A 25,978-nucleotide genomic window follows, 5' to 3' on the forward strand; every position below is an offset into this window, starting at 1 on the left:
CTATAGAGCAAAGGGGGAATGAGGGTGGCTGTGAAAGGTACTACTTAGCCTGTAGCCGGTTTCACAGGGGAGAGAGATGTGCCCGTCCTCTGAAGACCTGCGTGCTGCTGTAATGGCGCTGGTCCAAGAGAGGGGGGGCGGGCACAAACGGAGTCAGCTATGGACGGCAGATCTGCGAGGAGATTGGCGCCAAAGCTGGGGGAGGGACTGCAGGCCAAGCGCCACCTCCCCTTGCTGGACTTCCCCCACCGGAGCGTAAGAGCCAATTATAATGGGTCCCCCCCAGGCCCAGCCTGCCGCTCTGTCCCCGGTGGTCTAGTGGGATCCCTGGCCGAAGCGAGTGCCCACGCCAGCTACCGCGGGCGTCTCCCAGCGCGCCGCGGCAGGACAGCGATTTGTGCTTCCTTAGGAAGCCTTACCTGCTCCTGGTCCGGCCACGCTGTCAGGGGGGAGACGTCCGGCGGTGCTAGGCGCTGACGTCACCCCCGCCGTCTGCCTCAAGATGTTCTGAGGAGGTCGGCGCCGGGAGGAGTGAGACGCTCACTCCGCTGTCACTCACTGACAGCGGGGAGCGTGTTCTGCCGCGAAGCGGCTTCTCCCGCATAAGCGGCAGATTAAAACAAAAATAAAAATAAAGCTTCTTTTGGAATCACCTCAAAAAAAGGTGATTCCTGCTGAATACAGGTGCGTCTGCTTCCTGCAGGCACCAACAAAAAACTGGCGGCAGTAGCCTGGAGGCGGGGTTGTAGGGGAGAGGGCCCGGGCATGCTGGGTAAAATCTTTAAGAGCTTCGCTGATTGGTGCCTCGGACCCCCTGGATCCGCCTACAACCCCGATGTCCCCTGTGGGACCCATGGACCCTGACAAGGAAATTTAAAAATATTGTAAGCGGCACCGACAGCCGCCGGGCACCCGATGGAGCAATTCAATTGTTTCTCCGTTCAGGCGCAAACAGCTTTCCGGCTCTGGCATTTCAGCATACACTTCCCAGGGGTGGTGAGCTGAAATTAGCTAAATGTGACCTGTTTGAGCACTGAAACAGTGCCTTTCGCATCACTCCCGGCACGCCCCCCCCCCACACACACACACACACACACTTTAAACGGGAGATTGTGAGTGCAATTAATTATTATCCTTAAGGCGCGTACACACTTGACCGGCCGGATCCATCGGTAAGTGTGTACCAACAATATATCTGAACAGCGTTGTTCATAGCTATATTGCGCCGATATAGCAGCGCATTGCTCTGTGTGTACGGCCGATCCACCGACCACCTGCACCGGGAGCTGCCAATGATTGACCGCTCAGTGGGAGGGTGCATGCAAATGCATCCGCCCATATGTGATGTCAGTCCCAACCGATTGGGCAGTGTGCATGGAGAACAAGCTGCACAATCAGTCTGTAGACAGCATTAGACTGGGCTGTAAGATTGCCCATTGAAATGGATTTTGGAGTTCACATTAAAAGAAAAGAAAACTGGATTAGATGACTGTTGCAGCAACATGCTCAGAGCTGTAGGCACATACAGTATGTCTACAATATGACCGTCTATTTTGTGCAATTTAAATGTATTTATGCAAGAGGCGTTATAAAAGCGTATACATAAATACACTATGGACCTGATACAGAGTGGATCACAAAAGCAAAATCTTTCTTAAAATGGGCAAAGCCCCATGCACTGCAGGTGGGGCAAATGTAACATGTGCAAAGTTAGATTTGAGGGAGGTGTTGAAACGGATATCTATATTGCAGTGTAAAAATAAAGCAGCCAGTATTCACCCTGCACAGAAACAAAATAACTCACCCAAATCTAAAATGGCATTTACACAGGGTGATTTTCCTTATTTTTTTATTGCGCTATATAGCAATGGGGATGCACGGTCCCATCGCCCATTCAGATCTTTAGCACACGCAGTCCAGATCTAGATAGAGCGCATGCATGTGCTAAATAAAGAACTGGTTAGCAAAGATCGCTCCGCATACATCGCTGTCTGTGCAGGCGGACTAGCCACCAATGTGTGCGGAGCAATCTGTGGTAACTTTATTGCTCAACAGCACAAGTTGCCCGCGTGTACGGGGCTTAACTCTCTTTGCACGTTACATTTGCCTCACAAGCAGAGCACGTGGGTTTGCCTATTTGAGAAATAGTTTACATTTAAAATCAACTCTGAATTAGGCCATATGTAATAAATAGGTAAAAGGTCTCATGCCAGCATCACAGGGCTAAGAAAGTTCCCATCTGGGGTCCCATATATTGCTCAGAACCAATTCAGTCTAGGAGCTTTTGAAGAGCCCCAGCACTTAATAGAAAAGGAATAGTATACTGTAACATTTTACACTTAACCAACTTATTTGGTTGCTGGAAAAGCATGTAAAGGACAAAGGGGTTGATCCAATAGTGAGCACTGAGTAGCGTCGGCAGGGAGCTCCGGCAGCTGTTCTAATCAGCGCACCGGTAACTGCAACTAGTGGATTTCTGCTGTCACTCCTCCTAGGAGGAGAGTAGAAATCTGACCAAACTAGGTTGGCAATGCGGTTTTAAGCCCTAGCACGACGCAAACAGCATCATCGCAGGGCATTTAAGGAAATTGCTGGTACTAACGGCTAAATACTAGTACTGGCATTCGCTAACTTAGCAGCGCTCTACATTAGAATAGCTCTGGGAGCTCCCTCCTGGCATTATTCAATGTACACCGTGTAGAATTTACCCCATAAAATCTAATAAATGTTCAAGTCTTCTTCAACATAACATGGCAATTGCTCACCACTCATCGCACGCCAACGACAGCATTGCTGTGGCGGTACTTCTTTACTTTCACGGCGCCAGCATGGCGCCGTGAAAGTAAAGAATTCATCGCTAAATGGTTCACAGTAGGGATGGCCATCGGCACATCCCCCATCGATGGCTTCTAGAGCAGGAACCATCGATGGCTATAAACCATTCTACCTCACACCATCGATGGTTCCTGCCATCGCTTAGCCGCGCATGTGCAGAGCAACGGGAAGGGTCGCTGGGGGCAGCCTGCTCGGCCGGGATCCGCGCACATGCACTGAAGAAACTTAAGCCAACAATCCAGTTTAAGTTTCTTTTGCGCATGCGCGCACCTTCCGGCGGGCCGTCCGCCGCAACGCTGCTGGATGCAATGACGCTGCGCACGCAGTGCGCATGCGCCCACAACTTTTACCGTCGGAAGCCATCCATCGATGGCATATAACTATTCGACCATCCACTATCGATGCCCAAAACATCGAGCACTAGGTCCCAACCATCGATATTTTGGGAACACCGATAGTCTATGGCCATCCCTAGTTCACAGCCCCATGGTGATGTTCATTCATGTAACCTTATGTACCACATAGAAGTGCTCTGCCTCAAGCTCATTGCTGCTAATAGAACCCCAATGAGACGATGTGGATGCACAGCTAGAGTGCGATGCCCTGCCCATCCCTTACAGGGACTTCACCTGGAGCCCATTTACAGTGGGACAAAAAAGTATTTGGACAGCCACCGATGGTGCCAGTTGACGTACTTAAAAAGATGAGAGGTCTGTAATTTCCATCATAGGTACACATCAACTGTGATGTCAACCCTAAGAATTAGAATTCCCTTTACCTATGGTCACCTGCAGGACTGGTAACAACCCCACAGTCACTACTATTACCGGCTCCACATTTTCCTGTCACTGCAACATTTATCCCCACCAGGCAGGGTTCTCTACAGACTTCCACACACCGTGCCTCCTCTGCAGTCCCTATCTGTAGCCATCAGACATCCCAAACCACTGTATCTACCTTCACAGTAACCTAGGAATGCCAACTTCTGCTTGTTTCAGAGAATTAAATTAAGTTAACTTGCAGGCATAACATAACATAACATAAATGACAGCCATGCATTACTTATTTATGGAAGAATCCCACAGCCAGTTCTGTATCAAACAAGATCAAGCACAGCCAACAACAATTGAGCACTGTGACAGGGTCAGAAATGTAGAAACTGGTAGGAGGTCATCTCCCCGTCTCAGATGACACCAGACTGCCCATATAGAAGCGTTAGTTCAGACAGAGGAAGCGTGTCACTGGTCTGACACCCACAAACACAGCAAGCGAAGGATATAAATAATTTATAGACCCTACCAATGGTGGCATCACCTGACTGGGGAGACAGAAAGGTACAGTCCTGCGCTAGTGTATAACCGGTCACATGACAGAGCTGTAGTGAGAGCTCCATTCAACCTCTCTACATCTGTCACTGCCCATTGCATTGCACCTCTTTCATGTATGTATGTATGTATGTATGTATGTATGTATGTATGTATGCATGCAAGCACACATACAATATCCTAATCTCGCACTAATTTACAAACCAAATTAATCTGGCTGCCAGTTGTCCTATAAATTCCCTGACTCAATGAAGGACAGGCGCCAAACAAAGGTCACGGTATTTGGAACCGTATAGGTCTCTTCAGTAACACAGTAAGAAATTGTCACTCAAAATAATTTATTAGACAGTCCATAAAAAAAAAAAAAGTGTTACATTCTAAAAGTTCTTCACATTCAGTGGAACAAGTTCATAGTTGTACAGGTACTATATAATATGACATAATATATATCCCACAAATGACAGGCTGGCAGAACGGTCCTGGAATAGAGATTGCAACATATTGCATTTTGTTTCTAGATTCTATTTACTCTACCAGAGCAGGAAGCGCCCATACAGGATGAACGGGAAGGTGTTTTCCTGTAAATGTTTACCTGGACAGAGAATCCTATTCATCCCATACTACTTCATAAGAACTCTGCTATTCATAATTACAGGAAGACCAGAGCTTTATACTACGGAACAACAGAAAGCCACAACAGCCAGACCCTTACGTTCATCCTAAACTTGGCTGAGAACCACTAATAGCCGACACTTGCTGGGGGTCCCTGTGGATTGTGGTTTATATGCACTTCTGCTGTCCAATTATAGGGAATCTAGTTCTATGACCTGAGTTGATAACATTCAAGAAGTTGCCTGTCCTACAAGAGGACATATAGAGGACTACTTGTTAGGCTACACATTGCGTTTTGGCAGGACCCTTTTAAAGAGACGTGTTCGGCAGGAAGGAGCCTGCACATTTAGATCAATGGCTTCTTTTGTGCTCATCCTGCATCTTTGAAAACTGGTGCAGTTCCTCTTTCCTGCCCTGGGTGTCGCTCTTTGCTGTGGTGCTTCTAGTACAGGTCAGGTCTGTATGTAAGTGCTGGAACAGACTACAGATGTGTAGGAAGCACCACAGCAGAAAGCGACACCTCAGGCAGGGAGGAGGAACTGCAGGGTGTTCGAATAAACACTTTTTTTTTTTTTTTTTTTAAAGCGGCCTTGATAAACCAAAGTCTGGGCCTTTGTAGGGTGTACACCATATCTATCTTGTGTCCAGAGACAGTCTTATTATGCCTGCAATGAAATTAATAAATGTTGGTGGTGGTGAGGTGGGGGCAGTATGGCAGAATCACTCTGCCTGAGAGCTTAGCATGAGGCAAGTATAGGACATATCTACTGGTGTTCCAAAATAAAGTTTTTTTTAAAACTGCAGAAAAAAAAAAATCTGAACAGCATAAATTCCCAATATGTTATACTACGAATGTAAGACCACTGAAAGCCATAAACACACAAGAAAGGTACACGTAGCATCCCTGGTGAGCAGCTGCTGGTACAAAACACTGGCAGAGCAAACTCCCATAGGTCATATTGTAAAGCTCACCATTGAGAGAGGGGTTGGAAGACCCGCACCATAAATTTACTGAGAGTGATATTTTTATCTAGTGGGTGGTTAGATGCCCACCTGACAGGAATTTTATCCAAATATAGTTCCTGAATGGCTAGGGTGCTGTCCCCTGATTTGGTATTATACAATGTGAAGAGAAGAAAGAAAATAAATCAGGTTCAACAGGACGCACTCCTCACCCACATGTCTCTGAGACTTTTTATAAAATCTTACCTACAATTAGGTGTATATTTTATTTGTGTATCTTCACACGTTGGGCCAACAGGTCATATTTACACAGGGCTGTGGAGTCGGAGGAAATTTCGAGTACCTGGAGTCGGAGTCGGCAAACAATGCAACGAAAATTATAATTAATGACTTATCTACTGTAAGAATAAAGACCAATGCATGCAGTGCCTCACGTAACCGCAAAACGAACACGTTAAGTGACCGTGAAAAAGCATGCTTTTCATATGCTTCACTATATGGCACGCAACGCACAATTCGGAGCACCAATACTTATAAATGTATTCTCCCTTGTAGTTTACAACTTATTTCCAACGTTCAATAAGGTTTTCAATACCTCGTTGGTAGAAATCACCTGGTGTAGACATCTTTTTACGCGGATGAAGATCTTGTTTCATGCACGGGGTCGTTTGTTTACCTTGGCTAAGCCATTCCTTACGCTGGTTCATATTGATGTACAGGCACCATTTTTCGTCGCCAGTAACGATTCGGTAAATAAACCGTTCCTTGTGACCATGAATTGAACGGTGACGAGCAAGCAAACCTGCAGAGATTGTGGCCCGTTGATTTTTGTTGTCGTCACAAAGCATGCGGAACTCATGCTCCACACTTATGAACCTTTCCTATGGTTTTTGTTCCCAAAACAACCAAATAATGTGGTTTTTATCTTTGAACTGGTAAAGTTCCTGTTCCTGATGTTTATGCCTACTGCTACTATCCAGCCATTTAATTAATACATTTTTTTATAAAACTTTGTTTTCATTGTGTTTGTCCTTTGCTTAAACTGTTCAATACAGTAGACTGCTGGCTTCCCAGCCTCCAGTTTTTGTAGTAATGATAGGTATGTTGCCTTTCTTTCCTTCAAGTAATGTATCAAATACATTCGCATTTTAATACAGAGGAGTCGGAGTTGAGGAGTCGGTGTCAGAAGTACGAGGAGTCGGTGTCAGAAGTACGAGGAGTCGGAGTCGGGTCGGAGTCGGAACATTTACCTACCGACTCCACAGCCCTGTATTTACATTAAACAATTTATTCTCAATTTTATTAATTGTCTTATACCTTTATGTAATGATTCCCTTTGAAAGGGATTATAAGTAGCGAAATTATTAAAAACAAGATAAAGATATAGAGAAAGAAGTTAATAAAAGATTAAAATGAATCTCTGTGTTCTGCTGTAAATCAATTGCTTTTTTTATTGCAGGTCCAGAAATATTCAAATCTGTGTTTGTTCGTGTAGTAATAAAGATAATCTCACTGTCTGTTGTGTTCTGCGTCTTATTCACACTTTATTTTATTGTATCAATTCCTCCTTTAATAGTTTGTGTCTCAAATGTCACACTTGCAGGAGTTTATAGGTGTTGTAGATACAATGTATTTTTATGCTGTGCAGAGATCTCTGTGTAATAATCTGCCTTTACTTATACTCCTGTATGTAGGGTGCTGGTCCTCTGGGTTTGCCTCAATCGTTTCACTCACATGTAGTTCCAGGGGGAGGTGGAGTTGATTCTCCGCTCCCCACCTCCATTATTCAGGCTCAGTCGCGCTTCGTGCGCTGGGTTCTGCTTGTCCCCGCCCTCACAGCATTCAGGCGCCATTGCTCACAGCACCACATACGGCCAGCGCTGCAGGGGAGAAGTGCACCAGGATTCCTGCTGCTCTACACACTACAGGACCAGGTTTTCTCCCTTCTACTAATGTAACCACGCTACTTTGGTGTTGGCTCAGGGTTTGTCTGCTTCTTAGCTGTTTTAGGGAATATTAAGTAACACTGCCTAACTATTTCTATAATCAAGCCTGTTCATTGTCAGTATTGTGGCCTGATTATTATGTCATAAAAAAGGACATCAAAGCCCTCTGCTAAACCCCCTCGAGGGGATGCACCAAAACTGGGGGCTTATACATGTAATAGCTGTAAGGGAAATATTCTTCCGAGGCCCAAGACAGGCCAGGTCTGTGTGACCGCTGCACTGCGTGCTTGTGAGACAGACACGTCATCAGGGTCAGTCTCACAAGCTGGACCAGAATGGGTGGCCTTTCTTCAGCGATGAAAAAGCTAGCCTACCTAGTTAGCCACAGCTAGGGCACCCGCACAGCATACTGAGACTGTGGCGGTGCGAGCTGCACCGCCTAATATTCAGGTCCCTCAGGCTGGGGCGGAACCTGCTTGGGTGCAGGGTTTGTCCTCCTCCGTACAGGGGTTAGTGCAAGTATCTACCTCCCTTCAATCTATTTTAGTGGCACCTCATCTAAACAAAGGGCCGCCCATCCACCGCTCCTGGCTCATAGGCCTGGAGAAGGATGTTAAGGAGACGGATTCTCCTAGGGAGGATCGCATTACTCAGTCCATGTTAGACATTGTAATTAAAGCAGTTTGTTACTCACTTAAAATTCAAGAGGACCATCAGCCTGCAGTCCCTGAGACCCCGGTCTTTAAAAAGAGGAGGAACTGGCAGTGTTTCCTTCTAATAAAAATTTGGAGGAAATCCTATCAGAAGCTTGGGCTCACCCAAACAAGACATTTTTGGTGTCCAAGTGCCTCACCTCCTTCTTCCCATTTAATCCAGAAGATTGCCAGAAATGGAAAGACCCTCCACAGGTCGACGCCCACGTAGCGTGCCTGGGAAAAGCTACTACCATGCACATTCCCACTGTGGCTTCTCTCAGAGATCCCACAGACAGGAAGATTGAGCACTGCCTGAAGGCTATCTTCACGAACACAGGCATCTTGGCCGCCTTGGCATGGGTGGCTACAGCAATTGGCACCTGGGCTGATGAATTACAGGACATGATAACGTCTGGAACTCGCCGCTCAGATCTATTGTCCCCTGTGGATCTGATCAAAGAGGCATCCTGTTACTTGGAAAAGGCTGCCTTGGATGCTGCGGCCCTCTCATCCAAAATATCAGCATCCTCCGTGGCCATGAAGGAAGTCCTCCAAGTACTGCTCTGGGCGGAGAAACTGATGGCAAGGCATGCTGGGAGGTGTAGTTTCACAACAGCTGGAGGGCCGCAGTTTGGACATGCCTGCTCTAGTGGATCACTGGGGCCTGACCCAGATAGACTTAATGGCCTCCTGCATCAACCACAAACTGCCGTGTTATGGGACTCGCAGCATAGATCCAAGTGTACCTGGTAGATGCTCTGTCCGCCCCTTGGCCGTTCTCCCTGGTATACGTTTTTCCCTCAAACAGGAACTGGCTGTGGCCATTCTCGTGGCACCTTACTGGTCTCGCATGGCCTGGTTCACGGACCTTCTAGCCATGTCTGTGAAGCCTCCCCGGCAACTGCAGTTGCAGCAAGACCTGTTGTAGCAGGGTCAGTGTGTACACCTGAATCGGAAACGTTTGGCTTAAACGGCGTGGCTCGCGAGATGTAAATCCTGAGAGCAAAAGGTTTTTCTCCTGCAGTAAATCAAAATTATGATTGCGGCAAGGATGCCCTCCTCATCTCGGGTCTATTATCGTGGCGCTCTTACTACACCTGGTGTGCTGCTAGAGGTTTTGCATCTCAGGAGATACATCTCTCTAAGGCAATGGATTTCTTGCAGTCAGGCCTGGATCTCGGTTTACGTCTTCAGAAAAAAAGTTTTCCAGGTAAAAAACAAAATTCAGTTTTATGTGCATACAAAAACAAATTAACAAGATGATAAAAAGCCAGAGGGTACGTGGCCTCCGCTAGTATGGCAAATGCGGTCATGTTCTCCAACAATACTGCCAGGTCAGGTCTCAGAATGCTTTGAATGGAAACCTAAATATTGAATAAACATCTGCTGAGAGATCAGGGGTATATTTACTAAAGTGCTAATTTTCGAAGTAGAGCTGTTGAACATAACCAGATTCTACTTGATTATCTAGCACCCTCTAGAACACAGGTTCTCAAACTGGTACTCAACTACCACACAGTTCATATTTTATAAGGTCACCTGTGGATTTTTAAAATGTGACATTTGGTGGTACACAGCACTCCTGCTGTGTTACCTGGAAAGCCTGCCCTGTGTGGGGTCCTGAGGACAGAAAGTTGCGCGGCTTGGGGAATTTGCTGCAAATTCCCATGGTTTTGGAGAAGTCACTGAAAATTTCACCCAAAAAAACAGGGAAATGGCATGGGGAAATGGCATGTACTCAAAAACAAGCTATACTAATAGGCGAATCGTTGCGCCCTGCAGTTTTCAAAACCCTTGCAGTTCCCCTTTCATGTCTGGGGCGTCGCTGTCTGTTGTGGTGTTTCTAGCACAGTTTGGTCTCCATCTCAATTCAGACCAAACTGTACTTAAAGCACCGAAGTAGATAGCGACACCCCAGGCAGAAAACAGGAACTGCATGGGTTTTGAAAGGTGCAGAGTGGTAGAATGAACAAAATTGTCATGTACCACTAACAGTGCTTTCACAACAGTGGCTGGGAGCACCGAGCATTCCCTGGCCGCCGATTGCAGGAGTAAGGCTGGTTTCACACACTCCGGCTCCTGCCGGACGGCGAAAACCCGTACGGCCAGGTAGCCGTGCAGCACACAATCGTTATCATGGAAGGGATGGCCACAGCCCGGCAGCCGTCCCTTCCAGTGGCGGGATCCGGCTGCAACCGTGCGGCCGGGTCGTGGCCGTCCCGTGTGAATGGACACAATAGTGTCCATTCACAACTAATGTGTGCGGCACGGCTCCCTGGCAGTGCGGGATTTCACCGTCCGGCAGGAGCCGGAGTGTGTGAAACCAGCCTTATGACAGGAGGACAGTCAGGGGCTGGCTGTGAGGAAAGCAATGGGTGGTTCTTGCTGCTATTTCCTAATAAACACCACTCTTTTAGCTACTTGTGCTCATTATTTACACACATAATTCTGGATCAGGACCTACATGTTGCATTAGGGTCAAAAAAGTTTAGAATTCAGGAACCAACAAAGACGCAAAGTACATCCTAATGTTATGTGCCAGCAGTAAATGCTTTCAGTCTCATGGGCCATCCATGACATCCCTAGAACATGTCAGCCCAGTAACACACAAGAACACTTGTGCTGTACGCTCAGTATCTTCCTCTATTGGCGGGAAACTGGCTGTGGAAATACCTGCCAACAGCAAATAGGAAAACAAACGGAGTGAGATTCAAGGCCCCACCCAAAATCACCATATGCCTCCCATTATGAGCATTCTGGGAGACAATAGAAAAGGAAAGAATAAATGTCCCCTTACAAAAATTAGACCTCCTAAGTGTTTTAATTTCTGAAACGTTTTTCCCTTTGGGATTGGTGCTCATGTGTCCAATGTGTACCTAAAGATTGCATAGGGCAGACAGTTCAGACCATCTTTAATAGGGGAATGATTTGTTCATTGCCAAGCCATAACGGCACTGCCAACTCGACATGGGTCCACCTTCAGATCTGCCAACACTTCTGCAATGTGACCCAGCACAGGCTAGATGGGCCAAGTGGTTCTTATCTGCAGATATTTCTATCCCGCTCTCTTTACATCTCCAAATCTCTCCAAAAGTATATTTGCTTAATTATCACGATATACACTTCAACTTATATAATACTAGCAACCCAGCCTTGCATGGGTGTATGGTAGAGCACCGCATTCCTCCCCGCTTTATATACTGACGCACAAGCTGAGCCTCGAGCGTGCATGGCACACGTCAATGATAAAATGGATTCACTAGAATAGTTATTGCTCAGCTGCCATATGGGATAGGCTGATGGTTAATATACCTAAATCTTCCTCGAGAATTGCACTACATAAATAGTGAAAACTGCACAAAAAAGCATCCAGTGGTATTTAAGATTAGTGCATTCGGTACTTGTGTATTATAGCGACGCCCGTCGCATCGCATACCATAAGGTATGCGATGCGACGCAATATTGTACAATGTCATACAATTTTAAAATTGTATGACATTGTGTATGGCATACAATGCCATGCGATGCGATTATAAATTGTATAAGCAACCTAATGTGTGCTTACAATGTGAAATGCACCCCCACTATAAATGTGAACCCGAAGCGTGGCGAGCGCTGCGAGCCCGCGAGGGGCGGCGGTACGCGTCCTCCGACCTTTTCATACCACCAAAATCCACGTCGGCGTGGAGTTGAGAATAGGAAGTGTGGCGAGTGCAGGTATCGGCATCCCCTTGTGGGCTTCACAGGTATCCGCGTCCCCTCGCTGCGCTCGCCACACTTTCTATTCTCAACTCCACGCCGACGTGGATAGTGGGGGTATGAAAAGGTCGGAGGACGCGTACCGCCGCCCCCCCGCGGGCTCGCTGCGCTCGCCACGCTTCGGGTTCACGTTTATAGTGTGGGGGTGCATTTCACATTGTAAGTACCCATTTGGGTGCTTAAAAGCACCCTTTAGGGTGCTTATACAATGTTTCATCGCATAGGGGGCAAAAATCGCATCGCATGCCATCGGGTGCATGGCATGCAATGCGATAAAAACATTGCGCGATGTACATCGGGGGCGCCGCTATAATACACAAGTACCGTGCATTCAGATAAACAGAGAGACAGGCTAGCTACATCAGTCTGGTGTCATTATACAGCGTATGTCAGTCAGATCTAGGAGCAGGAAGATATATTAAAAAGACATTCGCCCACTAACCTAGGTGAAAAGAACTGTCAAAAGATCACATACAATTAATAAATAGACAAATCAACTACAAGGTGTAGATTTACTAAGGAGCAGACAGATGATCGTTGGCTTGGATTCCCTCCAATCCTTTGTGCCATATTGCGTTTATTTTAAGTGTTTCACATTAAAATCTAGTGGCTATATTGTAGCAAGTCTCGCTGTTGCCAGCAGGCTATTAACATCAGGGCCTACAAGGGATGTCCCCATCTCTCGCCGTTACTAGCAATCTAGTGCTATGGACTGAAGTACATTGCAACAAAACTCCAACAGAAATGTCACAGGGCTATATAGAACATTATGGCATTATACTTACAGCACACTATTTTGGGACACTAAGTTTCCCGAATGTACCCAACAGGCTTCAGGTGTCTCAGCCTGTCTTGAGGCAGTGCCACAGAAAGATCCTTATGGTTGATATTACCCCAAAACAGACTTGTACAGCACATGTACCATTAGCACCAAGAATATAGTAAGCACTAACATTTTCCAGATAATCCGCTAACGGGAGGAACCCTACAACTCGGTAACAACTTCTGATTTTCCTAGCATTGCGCTACAGGAGCTTTATTGATTTTAAAAACAGAATTTTTACAGAGAGTAACGCCAATGGGCAAAAAAAAAAAAAAAAAGGAGATATATCTCCATCTTTTCTAGGGGTCTTCTAGACCACCACCTTCCACTCGCTGCCAGGTACAGCTACCTGATCAAACCAAAATTTAGATTATCATAGCCCAGAGCAGATCATGAATTAGGATACAGACATGGGGTGCGGGAGAAATATCCACTAACTGCTGTCTACATCTCCATATTCTGTATGTTCCCGGAGATCGCCAACATAAAAGTTCAGTTTTATTGGATAAGAAGTGGCAGGGACACACACACACACACACACACACAAAAAAACACAATCTATAAAATGAGGATTCCAACTTTTAAATAATTGTTTTGCCTTCATCTACCATTCAAATGATAAAGCATGTACAACAGACAAGCTCTGATTGTTAGCTGCAGCTTAGTCAAGTCATACACATACCCTGCTGTACGTAACTAGATAGATCGCTCTATAATTTATCATCCTCAATCATGTAGCCCCGAGATGCTCTGGCATTCAAAACAGAACTGTGCCCCATCCGATGGCAACACGGATAAACAAGAAAACCTCGTATGCATCCCTGGCTGAAAGGTACTTCCACCTAGTGGACAAGCAATGCATTTAATGCAAGTTGCCCCCATGGACATAAATCCAGACTATGGAGAGCCATAAGTCACATCACACTGTAGTTAAAGGCTACAAGAGTGATTACATCCCCCACATAAGTCAGTGTACTAAAAATCCATAGTAAATAGACCAATTCCTTATAAAAACACCAATACTGTTTGCTGGACCTTCACTATAGCAGGATTTATTTCCTTACACGATGGACCCAATGCCGGGAACCTTCATTTGTACCTTTAAACATATAAAACTTGTTACATAAACTTGTCAATACTAGGAGCAACAGATAGTAGGAGGCAGTTGCCATGGAGATAGAGACAGCATTGCTTAACATATGTCTGGAAACAAGGCACCAATATGTTTATGTTTGTCAGATAAATGTATGTTGGCCCACAATCATAGCTCAACATATTTATACTTCTAAGGAGTGAATTCAACTGCTTTTTTTTTGTAGCCACAGCTACATGAATATAAGCCAGGGGTTGACAATTTTAAAAAAAAAACTAGGAGCCAGGATGAAAGTGTAGGAGCCAGACAAGCTTATGGGTGCCTATACACGGTGCCATGTGCACCATACAGTTTATTTAAATCGCATCACATACAGGGGTAGATGAAGCAGTGATAAGGGAGGAGAAGTGATAAAGTACCTGGTACTTTATCACTGGCCAATCAGCTTCTGACTGTCCCTTTTTAAACCCAGCCTGTACCTTAATAGTCAGGAGCTGATTGGCCGGTGATAAAGTACCAGGCACTTTATCACTTCTCCTCCCTTCATAAATCTACCCCTTAGTTCCAAACGCATGTGATGTGATACAACCGGGTGCGTTTTGAACTTGGGCAACGCAGACCCATGACCAGATTCTGCTTCCTCTCTTGCCAAAGAAAATATGGTAGACGGGAAGCAGAATATGGTCGCCATCGCGACCGGATTTTGTCGAGCCCTGACATAAGCCAATCATTTATTTGTTCGCGAGCGCCCAGAACTTATCCCATTTTGCACCAAAAGACACAGGGATTAGTCACAAAAAGCTGAAAAGGTCCAACCAAACTCATGAACGGTGCTTGTGACTTTAGTTAGTGACTGCGATAAAAAAAAAATAAAAAAAAAAAATAAAAAAATAAAAATTAAAAAAACAACACTAGATTCCCTCCCACTAATAAATTCAGAGGATACAGTTTCACATTGTTAGTGAAGGTACATCAGTTGGGTATGGTATAACAGACCGACAGTTGGGATTCTACAACATGGGAATCCAGACTGCCAGGAGCCCGACAGGGGGACGAGTGCATTCAAGCCCCTTACGCAATGCTGCGGGCCCTCGCCACCTATTCTATACACCTTTATGGGGGTCGTGGACCCCCACAAGGGAAAATAGCCTGTGTAAGTTGGGATTCCGACTGTCGGGATACTGTCGGAGTACCGATGTTGCAGAAATGACCATCGGAATCCAGACTGTCGGTGACTCATCTGGCACCTGTACAAAAACTGATGGACCACCAAGTCTGACAGCTCTCAGTCCAATTGAATTATGACCCATCCAGCCAAAGGGAAATATCAAAAATCAACAACACCAAAATACATCATTAAGGATTTGACAGCATTTCCAACAACAGAATTAGATGCTGGTGTAATAGGTGGATTGAAGTCAATACAACTTGCCCTTTGGTGCATTTACACCCCATACACACCCAGGGGCAAATTAACTTAAACTTCTAGAAGCAAAAAGGGGGATGTTGCCCATAGCAACCAATCAGATGTGAGTTATTTTTTTCTATTGCATCCTATAAGATGATAGACAGGATGAAGTGGCTGCAGTGAACAGTGCTGGGAGGGAGCCAGTCTAATCAGCACACTGCTACGTTGGAGATTGCCAGTACTCGCAGGTGTTTTGTCGTGAGAACGGTCATTTTCCAATTTGGTTTCTACAGTGACAGAAAATCGACACAAAGTTAAGGTCGACATGTAAGTGGTCGACACAAGTTTTCATGTTTTTTGGGTGTCTATGTTGACATAGGTCATCATGGGCACAGTATAAGTGTACCACTGCGCTCGCCATGCTTTGGGCACGGTGCCTCGCTGCACATTTTGAATGTCAACCATGTGCATGTTGACCTTAAGCTTGTGTCATCCTGGTCATTGTCAACCAATAGTGGTTGACCTAGTGATTGTCATTCTAGACATTGCCGATCCAGGGACTGGATACCTTCCAACTTAAGTGCCCCTCGGCAATGCTGTTTGCGCAACGTTAGGGCTTAAAACCGCATGGCCTCCCTAGTTTTACTGGATTTCTGCTCGCATCCGTCCTAGTCGGAATTAGCGGCACGCCGATTACAATAGTTGTGGGATCGTATTGAATCGACCCCCAAGGTTACGAACACAACTTTTCCACCAAAAACGGTTATCCAACCCAGGTAATTGATCATGGTTTTAAGCCATTTCCGAGTGGTTTTAAACCCCATTTACACTGCAGACTGGAACCAAGTTACTGGTGGATCTTCTCTCTGCTGAGGCATGGAGATGACATCATCTCTAAGCGCCAGAGAACATGCTTTTAGCACCTCCAGGGTTGGATTCCCGGGAAACTGGACCCAGGATGTTTTTCAGAGACCCTTTTACGCACAGCTGCGAGACTCAAGTACCCCAATCAATAACCTGGGTTATGGTGGCAGTGGAAAAGGGGGTTACAAATGCCTTATATGGTCATTACCATAAGGGCTGGCTGGCACATTAGTCAGGTGACGCAGTCACGTATGGCTCCATCACGCAAGGGCACCTTCACCGCCCGACCAATGGTACATCATGTCAGCCCGCCTGTGCCTGCCTCTGTCCACCTGCCTGCTCCCACATCCCAGAGCCATACAACAGGTGGCTAGGACAGATCGGGAGGGCAACAGACAGAGCTGGCAGAAGTGCCTGCTGCTGTGGCACCGGGCACAGACAGGAGCAGGAACAGTGGCATCCAGCAGCCAGGGATGGAGATCTCTAGATTTGTGTTTTCACAGTGGCTTAATGATAGTGTTCGTACCGTGTAAAAAATATAGGTACTTGTGTAGTATCACGGCTCCCACTATGGGCATCATACAGGGAAAAATCGCATCGCATGCGATGCGATGTCATTTTTCACTGAAATTATGGACATGAGTTGAAATCATGTAAAATGCACCCCAAATGTCATTTTTCACACTGCACCACCCCCACTATCAACGCCAACCCAAAGCGTGACGAGCGCAGCGAGTCCGCGAGGGGCGGCGGTACGCGTCCTACGGCCATTTCATACCCCCACTATCCACGTCGGCGTGGAGTTGAGAATAGAAAGTGTGGCAAGCGCAGCAAGCCACCGAGCCCGAAGCGTAGCGAGCCCCGCGAGGGGACACTGATACCTGTGAAGCCCGCGAGGGGACACGGATACCTGTGAAGGTATCCGCGTGCGCTCGCCACACTTCGGGCTCGGTGGCTCGCCACACTTTATATTCTCAACTCCACGCCGACGTGGATAGTGGGGGTATGAAAAGGTCGTAGGACGCGTACCGCCGGCGCTCGCCACGCTTCGGGTTGGCGTTGATAGTGGGGGTGGTACAGTGTGAAAAATTACATTTGGGGTGCATTTTACATGATTTCAACTCATGTCCATAATTTCAGTGAAAAATGACATCGCATGCGATGCGATTTTTATCAAAAATGCATAAAAACCCGGTAAAATCGCATCGCATGCCACTACATATGGCATGTGATGGGAGCCGTGAAGGTATACAAGTACCAAAATATATAAGTGTGCTGATCAATAATCACCGTGATCTCGTCTCAGGTCTCCAAACTTGTCCCAAGTTGCTCATATGTCAGTGTGCAATTTAAAGAGAAAACCACTATTAGAATTAAAATAGAAGTTTCATTACAGTGCATAAAAATGAATTAGAATCTTTATGCACTTTAATAAACTCCTATATCTATAGACAGACACACACACATATTATATATGTATACACACACCTTTCATCACCCCAGCCACCCGCTATCTCTGCCTCCCCAGTCAATTTAGTCACTTGCTATCACTCTGTCCACCATCTCCCTGTCACCCGCTATCTCAGTCACCCCAGCCTCCCACTATCTTCATATACCCTTGGGCGAACTTTTGGTTAACCAAAACACTTCCTTGCGAAACCACACCATTTTTTGTGACACACCTTTGTCGCATGCTGAACCTTTAAGATTTTGGAGGCACCAAAATCTTAGATTCGCTTTCCAAAATAAAAATGAAGCTTGGGTCGGCACGAATTACTATGAGGAGCACTGCTGAATAATGCTAGGCAAATAAAGCCAGATAAAATGCTTGCCAGCCTGAAACTCAGATTTCATAGGCATTAACTGAAATCACACCATGTATGGCCACAATATATCTGTTCTTCCCCTGAGGTGGGGACATCTCCCAGTTCCTCAGCTGAGAAGGAACGCTGTGTCAGTCAGGTGGCATCTGCAGTGCATGCACTGCCCAATGCGGCCGACTTGCAACTGCAACATGCTGGACTATCGGGCCTGCCCAACCGATTGATATTTTTAGATCATCAACTGCCTACACTGTACAATTATGTGGGTGTTCACCCAGGTAATCGTAGTGAGTTTTTCCCAGAATTAGTAATGCCAGAGGTTCAGAAAGTTTATTTCTGATGTGGAGTAATCCATTTTCTGGGCTGCACAATTAAGGGGTCAACCAATTTGCCAAGAACCAACCGTAATATTACTGGCTACAATTGGTTCAGCCGCTTCATTGTATGTTGTGCAAAAATAATCAACTTTAAATGTCATTTTGAGAACCTAGTAGCGACATGTGCTTGCAGTGATAGGTACCTAAATGATATACACAGCATGTAGATGAAGTCAGAAAAATGGTGCCACCATTCAGGAAATGCTCTTTTGCAGGAGCTCTAAACCGGCAAATAGGCATTTACTCACCTTGTCTTTTTCGTGAGACAGTAGACACACTGGTGGAAGAGAGGCCAACGATTCCCATCCCTGCTTGCCCTCTGACTGCTTGGAATTCAGTTTGTACAGCGAACCATCCTTTACAATTCTCCCATGGCCCAGTGCTCGCTTAACTGCAAGCCTTAGCTGTTGATGGAAAGCTGAAGCTGCACCAAAGGCTGTCCCAACATCCCGCTGACTCCGCAGAAAGCGTTCAATGCTCTTCAGAGAAGAGCCCCCTGGCTCAGAGAGCCCTTCTAATGCCTTTCTCAAGAGCCGGTGCCAGTCCACACCCTCTGGTCGCCCTGGGCTCCTACCAGTCTTAGGTAGTGACAAGCGGCCTGGGTTATCAGGGTCCTTGTAGGAGTTCTGCCCTTTGTTGGTAACCTTAAGCACTGTTCCATCCTTAACACTGAGTTCCAGCTGCTCCAAGACAGTGTGGCGATCAAGGCCATGCGAAGTGGACACAGCATTGCAGACGCGCTCTTCTGATGGGCGCTGCTTCTGTTTCTTCACCTTCCTGATGGCCTCCAGGATCCATTGCGTATACAAAGGATTTGCCAACTTCACCATGATGACTGTATATCCATAGAGGTTTAGCCTTGGTCCTGGAGGGAGGAAAGGAGGCTGGCGCTGCCCGCAGGCTGGCTCACCATAGCAAACACCAAGCTCCCGTCACGCTAGTTGTACCAAAGTCTAGAAGTCTTGGTATGTTGTGGCAAAGTACAGGACAGAATATAACCTGGAAGACTTCTGTTATACCAGGTGACGAACAATGTGACTGACGGTCTCAAACCTGAGAAAAGAAAGGAAGTTGGTTAAAAGATTTAATAAATACCACTTCTATTCAGGAGCAAACTTCTTTATTTTTTTAAACACACATTACCAGCAAAAATATTGCCTCAATCTACTAACATAATGGAGTTAGACACAAAGTAATAGAGAAAGAAAAAACAAAAACACATTACCATGTCATTAGTGACAACCTACTATACCATGTTATTGTACAGGATGAAAATTAAGCCTACTTTGAAAGCAATGTGAATTTTGTGTGCAAGTATCCTACTTACAGTGTGTGAGCCGATGTAAACACAAAAACCGACATGAAGATCACCGACAAGTTGTGATCCTGGCAGACTAGTTGGGCCAAGGCTTTCTTATCCGACATCAAATTCTTTGTTTCTATTTTATCTAGGAACAAAGTTTTGCTAATAAACCCAAACCAAATAGTGAACGATGTGGAATGAAACAATTTCTCCAAAATTGACGAGCGTTAAAATATCCATACAGCCAATAACAAGATGGTGCAATAAAATCATATAGCAGGTAACAATGCTTCTTTATAGAGGCACCTGTTACTCACCACACACATAAGCATGAGGCTGTGATCTATAACCCCTGTACGGTGCTACCGGTACCTTGTCTCAATATGAGAATAAACATTCACCACAATAACATCACTGACCTGCACCACAGCACTGTAACATACTGTCATCTACAGTGAGGATACACATTCAGGTCTACATCAAGATCATATAAATGATTAAAAAACGAAAAATGGACCAAAACAGTTTGGCTTTGTTAATCAGACACCTACGCAAACACTATTGCAAAATGATACCATACAGCACACATGCAGCAAGACAACACAAGAATGACATTAAAGTCAGTGGGATGAGGCTCAGACGTATCATTTTCTAATTCACCATATATGCAAACATTGGTAGTGTGTAACCATAGAGCTACTATAGGAACTGCAAGTTTCAGCATACTATAGCAGGATATGCTGGGACTTATAGTTCCAGGAGAGTCACATGTTGCCAGTGCTGTATACAAACACAGAGCTGCTGTGTGGGCATTATGGGCTGTGTGTACAGCGCTGCTCAGCAGCATGTGTACATACACTGAGGAATTAGGAGCTGCTCAGACACAATAGTCTGTAACACATACACTATATAATACTCAGTGTCACCTTATGGAGCAGCATGCCCAGTCTGGGGACATGGCAGATGCATACAGCGGCACACCAGTCATGTAACGGCCACTGCACATAATTACACCCTGCAGCAGAACGATACAGACAGTCGTATCTTATGCCCTACATCAGCCGGAGCCACTGCTCCCTTAGCCGGCCTCAGAATGTACGCAAGTCCGCGGCTCGCTTTGGCGGTGTAGGCCTTAGGCCAGGGCCTGGCAAGAGGTCGGAAGGCGGCACTGGGTGGAGCCGGGCGCTTAGAGAGACAGCCACCGTAACACCGGGAGAAGCAGTAGTCGGAAATAAACGGTGAAAGAGCGAGATGAGGGTGATCTCTTACCGGGAGTCCCAGGAGGCAGCAGCGACGGAGCGCGGAGACACCCCGGGCTGATGCAGCGGCCATCTTGAAAGCTGAAACCTGGGGAGGTATGGCAAAGCTGGGAACAGCGCGGTGGGTGGACGGACAGTTGCTTAGAAGAGCGCGGGGGGCGTACAGACAGGTCAGTGAAACAGCGCGGCGGGACAACACACAAAAAGACAGAACAGCGCAGGAACACGCAGCGGGAGGTGAGTGGAACAGCCGGAACAAGGGGCGGAGTTGTTGTGTGTATTTCACGTTGTGGGCGTATCCTCAGTGCATGTAAACCGGTCTCTGCTACATCAGGGCGGAGCTGCGAGTACAGCAGGTCAGGGAGAAAACCAGTCAAGGAACGGCGGCTGAAACTGAGTGCTGATTGGTTGTACTACGTCATCGGCGGGCGGGGTCGTGTGGTTGTTGTTGGACGGATTCAGTGAGTCAGAGAGGGAGGAGCGGACGTGAGTGGAATAGCAGCTCGCATTTGCTGATGGGAAAGAGCGGTCTGGGGAAAAAGGCGCTCGGGTTAGCGGGCGAAACCATGTGACCAATAACGGGCAGGGCTGCCGAAGTAGCCATGTCAGTTGTGGGCAAAACAAAAGGCGTCCATCTTATTAACCCATTCTTTCCCTTATACTTGCAATGTTACCCCACATAACCCCTCCCTTCATGCATATGCAAGCTATCCTTAATATTAGTATGCAAACAAGACGTATTTGCATATTAGTGTGTTTAGAGCCAGGGAGAAAGGTATATGCCACCACCTTTCAGTGTTCTCCTCTCAGACATAAGGCTGGGGTTGTTATAGATACACCATTATGCACAGCACCTTCATATGTAAGCTTCTCAGATATTTTTTCATGCCTTTATCAGAAATAATACTTTGGTATTTTGCTGACTGGCACCAATTTCCAAGAGTGGCAGTTTTATGTTGGAAATGTCCCTGTTTCCCAGTATTGGCCATCAGCATTACACTGCCCGCTACCATCCCTGCCACTGTGCTTGGTACATGCATTGTTTTACCATCTGTTCGTATTCTCTGGAGTTTAGAAATCAACTTTTATTGCTAAGGAGTAATTAGAATGCAGGAAAGTGCAGCACTGCCTCACACTGGGTTACCATGACACGAGCAGACTGTGGGACTCGGCAGCAAAATGTCCCCACAACATACTTACAATGATGTATTTACAGAAGGACCTGGAAACCTGTTGTTTGTAGTACAAGAAGTCCCAGCATGTAATGCCAGCCAAAAGCTGCCACTGTATGCTGTCAGGAATACTTTAAAACTATTTCCAGTCAGTTTGCTACTAAGGATTTGCATCTGGTCATGACACATGCACTACAGCCCTATCTCCCAGATATTTCGGGAGTGTAGGAAACTAGGAACATACTGTTTAAATGGCATTGTACATTACTCATTGGTCAATATGGAAAACTGATGACATTTCCAAGCTCAGAAAGTTTCCATTGGCAAATCACGAAACGTTGGGGCTATGGGTCTAATTCAGAGTTTATCGCTGATCAGCAAATTTGCAGATCGAGCGACTATCGAATGACTGCACATTCATACCATGTGCATTGCACATGCGTGAGGGGACATAGTGATAGAAAATGCCTATGGATTGTAAACACAAAGCTGCCGTAGCTTGACTGACAGGAAGGTGACGTTTGGGGCAGGTAACCGAATGTTTTCTGGGAGTGTATGAAAAAAACGCAGACGTGTCCAGGCATTTTAATGGAGGCTGTGTGATGTCAGCTCTGGCCTTGTCTCAGTCGCAGAGCTGTGGAAGGGTCAGACTTAAGGCCCATATACACTGGGAAATTTTGATCTGTAAGCAGCTCAATTTCACAGTTTGAGCTGCTTTCAGCTCAGAAACCATCCAGTGTGTATGAGCAGATGACCACTGTTCATCTGTTATTACCAGCAGACTCAAAGACTTTTCATAGCGTCCTGCAATTGAAAGACGTTCACAGTGGCAAAAATCACAGGGCAGTGGTAAAATCGCTTATCGATTTTAGCGATCACCGCTGTGCAGACAAGCGAGGTAAAAACGTCCAGCGTGTATGCACTTTTACTCACAATTGCACAAACTGGAAAAATCATTAAATGATTCATGAAATGCACATACCTCCCTCCCAACATTGAGCAATACAAATCGGGAAGCCAGCATGGTACTGCCACGCTGGGTCCCAAAAAGGGGCGTGGTATCAGGTAAAGGGGCATGGCTTCACGGAAATGTCTGCAACCATGAAGCCATGCCCCGTTTTGCCACTGGGGGGGGGGGGGGGAATGGCCAGCACTCTCAGAGCTCCTCAGGACTTCGAACTGCCCCCCCCCCCCCCCCCCCCCCCCACCACGGGACACTATTGGCCCCGGGCGGGATGCGGGATAGTCACCAAAAATCATGACTGTCCCACGGATATAGGGAAAGTTGAGAGGTATGATTGAATATGGATTTGTGGGTACATAGCGTATAACAATCCATTCGCAGGTTTACAAGGGGTGGGTTTTCTTTCTGTCTGGGCGGTGGCTATATGCTCACAGTCATCTGCAGCTTTGCAGATGAGCGATCGGGTCTGAATCAGGCCCTATGCCCAGAAATCACTGATAGAAGTATATGAAAGTGGGTCATAATTGTGATGGGGCCCAGGCCATACTTGCCTACTTTTGAAAAAGCCTGTCAGGGAGATTGCGAAGGTGGCACCTAGAAGCACGGACATGTACTGCTACATCTTAGAGGCACGTCTTACATCCAAATGTAGATTAGGAAAAAGCATATCTAAGGTTGCTCTGAGCAACCTTAGATCTGCGTGCACGTTGCACATCACTCAATGGTTGGCAACCATCGAATGATGTGGGTGTTCCCCTGCAGGCCAGGCCACTATTCGCAAGGCGGGGTTTGGTTGACTCCCAAGTATGCAAATTCACATCCGAATGAAACAACCAGAATAACCCCCTCTATACATTATTAATGCGGTGAATGACTATACTAGCTGCAAACGTCTGTTTTTTAAAGGAATATCTACATAGTGTATAGAGGCCCATTTCCAGCAACCGTCACTCCAATGTTCTAATGGTACATTGTGTTTGATAATCACATTAGAAAACTAATGGATGATTAGAAAACCCTTGTGCAATTATGTTAGCACAGCTGAAATGGGTTTTCTTGTTCGGCTGGGTACATACCTAAATATTTATGTGTCCAATCTATCTGGTGGGAACAAAAACCTGGAAATGTATGGGAGCAAATGACAATCAAATATTTGCTCCCAAATCCTGGAAAACAGTCAAAAACAGTTGAGTGTATAAATCTGTTAAATCAGATTGATTTAACCAATTTGTCTGACTAACCGTTGTCTGTTTTTGAGTCTTTGGAAGCAACTTTTGTATTGTTTTTTTGCTCACATAAATTTCAAGGGTTTTGTACCCAACAGATAGGTTGGAAAGATTAATCTTTAGGTGTGTACTCAGCTTTAGACAAGCTCTAAAACTGGTCTTTCTTTGAGCTAGTTGAGTATCTGGAGCATTACATTAGTGGGTTCGATTATACTCTCAAAATGACTAGAGAAAGAGAACTTTAGGTACTTGTGTAGTTTCACGGCGGCACTTCCCTGCGGATCGCATCATATGCAAATCATATGTAAATCACATGCAATATTTGCATATGATTTGCATGATCCGCGGTGTGATTTAGCACACCCCCACTATCCATGTCAGCGGTACGCGTCATCCCGACTTGTTCATACCAACACTATCCTTATCAGCGTGGAGTTGAATTTGTAAAGTGTGACGAGCGCAGCCAAGAAACTGAACATTTCCTACAACGGTGTGTTCTACTCCCTTAAGAGAACAGGCTCTAACTAGAGTAGAAAGAGAAGTGGGAGGCCCCAGTGCACAACTGAGCAAGAAGACAAGTACATTAGAGTCTCTAGATTGAGAAATAGATGCCTCACAGGTCCTCAACTGGCAGCTTCATTAAATGGTACCCGCAAAACACCAGTGTTGACGTCTACAGTGAAACAGCAAAGAAAAAAACCCTATCTGAGACTGGCCAATATAGAAAAAGATGTATATGGGCAAAAGAACACAGACATTGGACAGAGAAAGATTGGAAAAAAGTGTTATGGTCAGACAAATCAAAGTTTGTGGTGTTTATATCACAGAAGAACATTTGTGAGACACAAAACAAGTGAAAATATGCTGGAAGAGTGCCTGACATCATGGGTGAGATTTAATAGGATGAGAGATTCAGAAAGTGAGAGATTTGGGAAGAAATCTCCAGTTTTTTTAAAGCGGCAATCATTTACACTGCAAAATCAGTTTGATTTTGAATTGTAAGTGATTGCCGCTTTAAAAACCTGGAGATTTCTTACCAAATCTCTCACTTTCTGAATCTCTCATCCTATTAAATCTCACCCAATATGTCAAACATGTTGGAGGTAATGTGATGGTCTGTGGCTGCTTTGGTGCTGGTAAAAGTGGAAGATTTTTTACAAGGTCAAAGGGATTTTGAATAAGGAAGGCTCTCGCTTCATTTTGCAATGCCATGTCATATCCTGTGGACAGCGCTTGATTGGAACCAGTTTCCTCCTCCAACAGAATAAAAACACAAAGCACACCTCTAATTAATGCAAGAGCTATTTAGGGAAGAAACAGGCAACTGGTATTCACCAGATTTCAACCCCATTGAGCTGTTGTGGGAGCAGTTTGACCTGTACTCTAGAAGTGCCCATCAAGCCAATCCAATTTGTGGGAGGTGCTTCAGGAAGTTTGGGATGAAATTTCTTCAGATTACCTCAACAAATTAACAGCTAGAATGCCAAAGGTCTGCAATGCTGCAATTGCTGCAAAAGGAACCTTATTTGCC

At 45.8% G+C, this 25,978-nt stretch overlaps 1 protein-coding gene across 3 annotated transcripts in view; it reads right to left on the minus strand.

Moving 5' to 3' along the window:
* Positions 1–21,343, minus strand: part of KAT6A (lysine acetyltransferase 6A) — a 51,458-nt gene extending 30,115 nt beyond the window's left edge. The window contains exons 1-2 of one of the 3 annotated variants that reach the window (XM_083184880.1): positions 21,096–21,337; positions 18,772–19,576 (exon numbers count right to left, since the gene is read on the minus strand). In XM_083184880.1, coding sequence (XP_083041006.1) covers positions 18,772–19,353 — 582 coding nt within the window. In that variant the 5' untranslated portion in view covers positions 19,354–19,576; positions 21,096–21,337. Of the gene's footprint in view, positions 1–18,771; positions 19,577–21,095 lie in introns of all 3 variants that reach the window. The other 2 variants (XM_083184879.1, XM_083184881.1) reach the window with 2 other exon arrangements.
* Between the last annotated feature and the right edge of the window lie 4,635 nt (positions 21,344–25,978).

The sequence above is a fragment of the Crinia signifera genome, chromosome 4 (genome assembly GCF_055691185.1).
Source record: "Crinia signifera chromosome 4, ASM5569118v1, whole genome shotgun sequence".
In the NCBI taxonomy this organism is placed as follows: domain Eukaryota; kingdom Metazoa; phylum Chordata; class Amphibia; order Anura; family Myobatrachidae; genus Crinia; species Crinia signifera.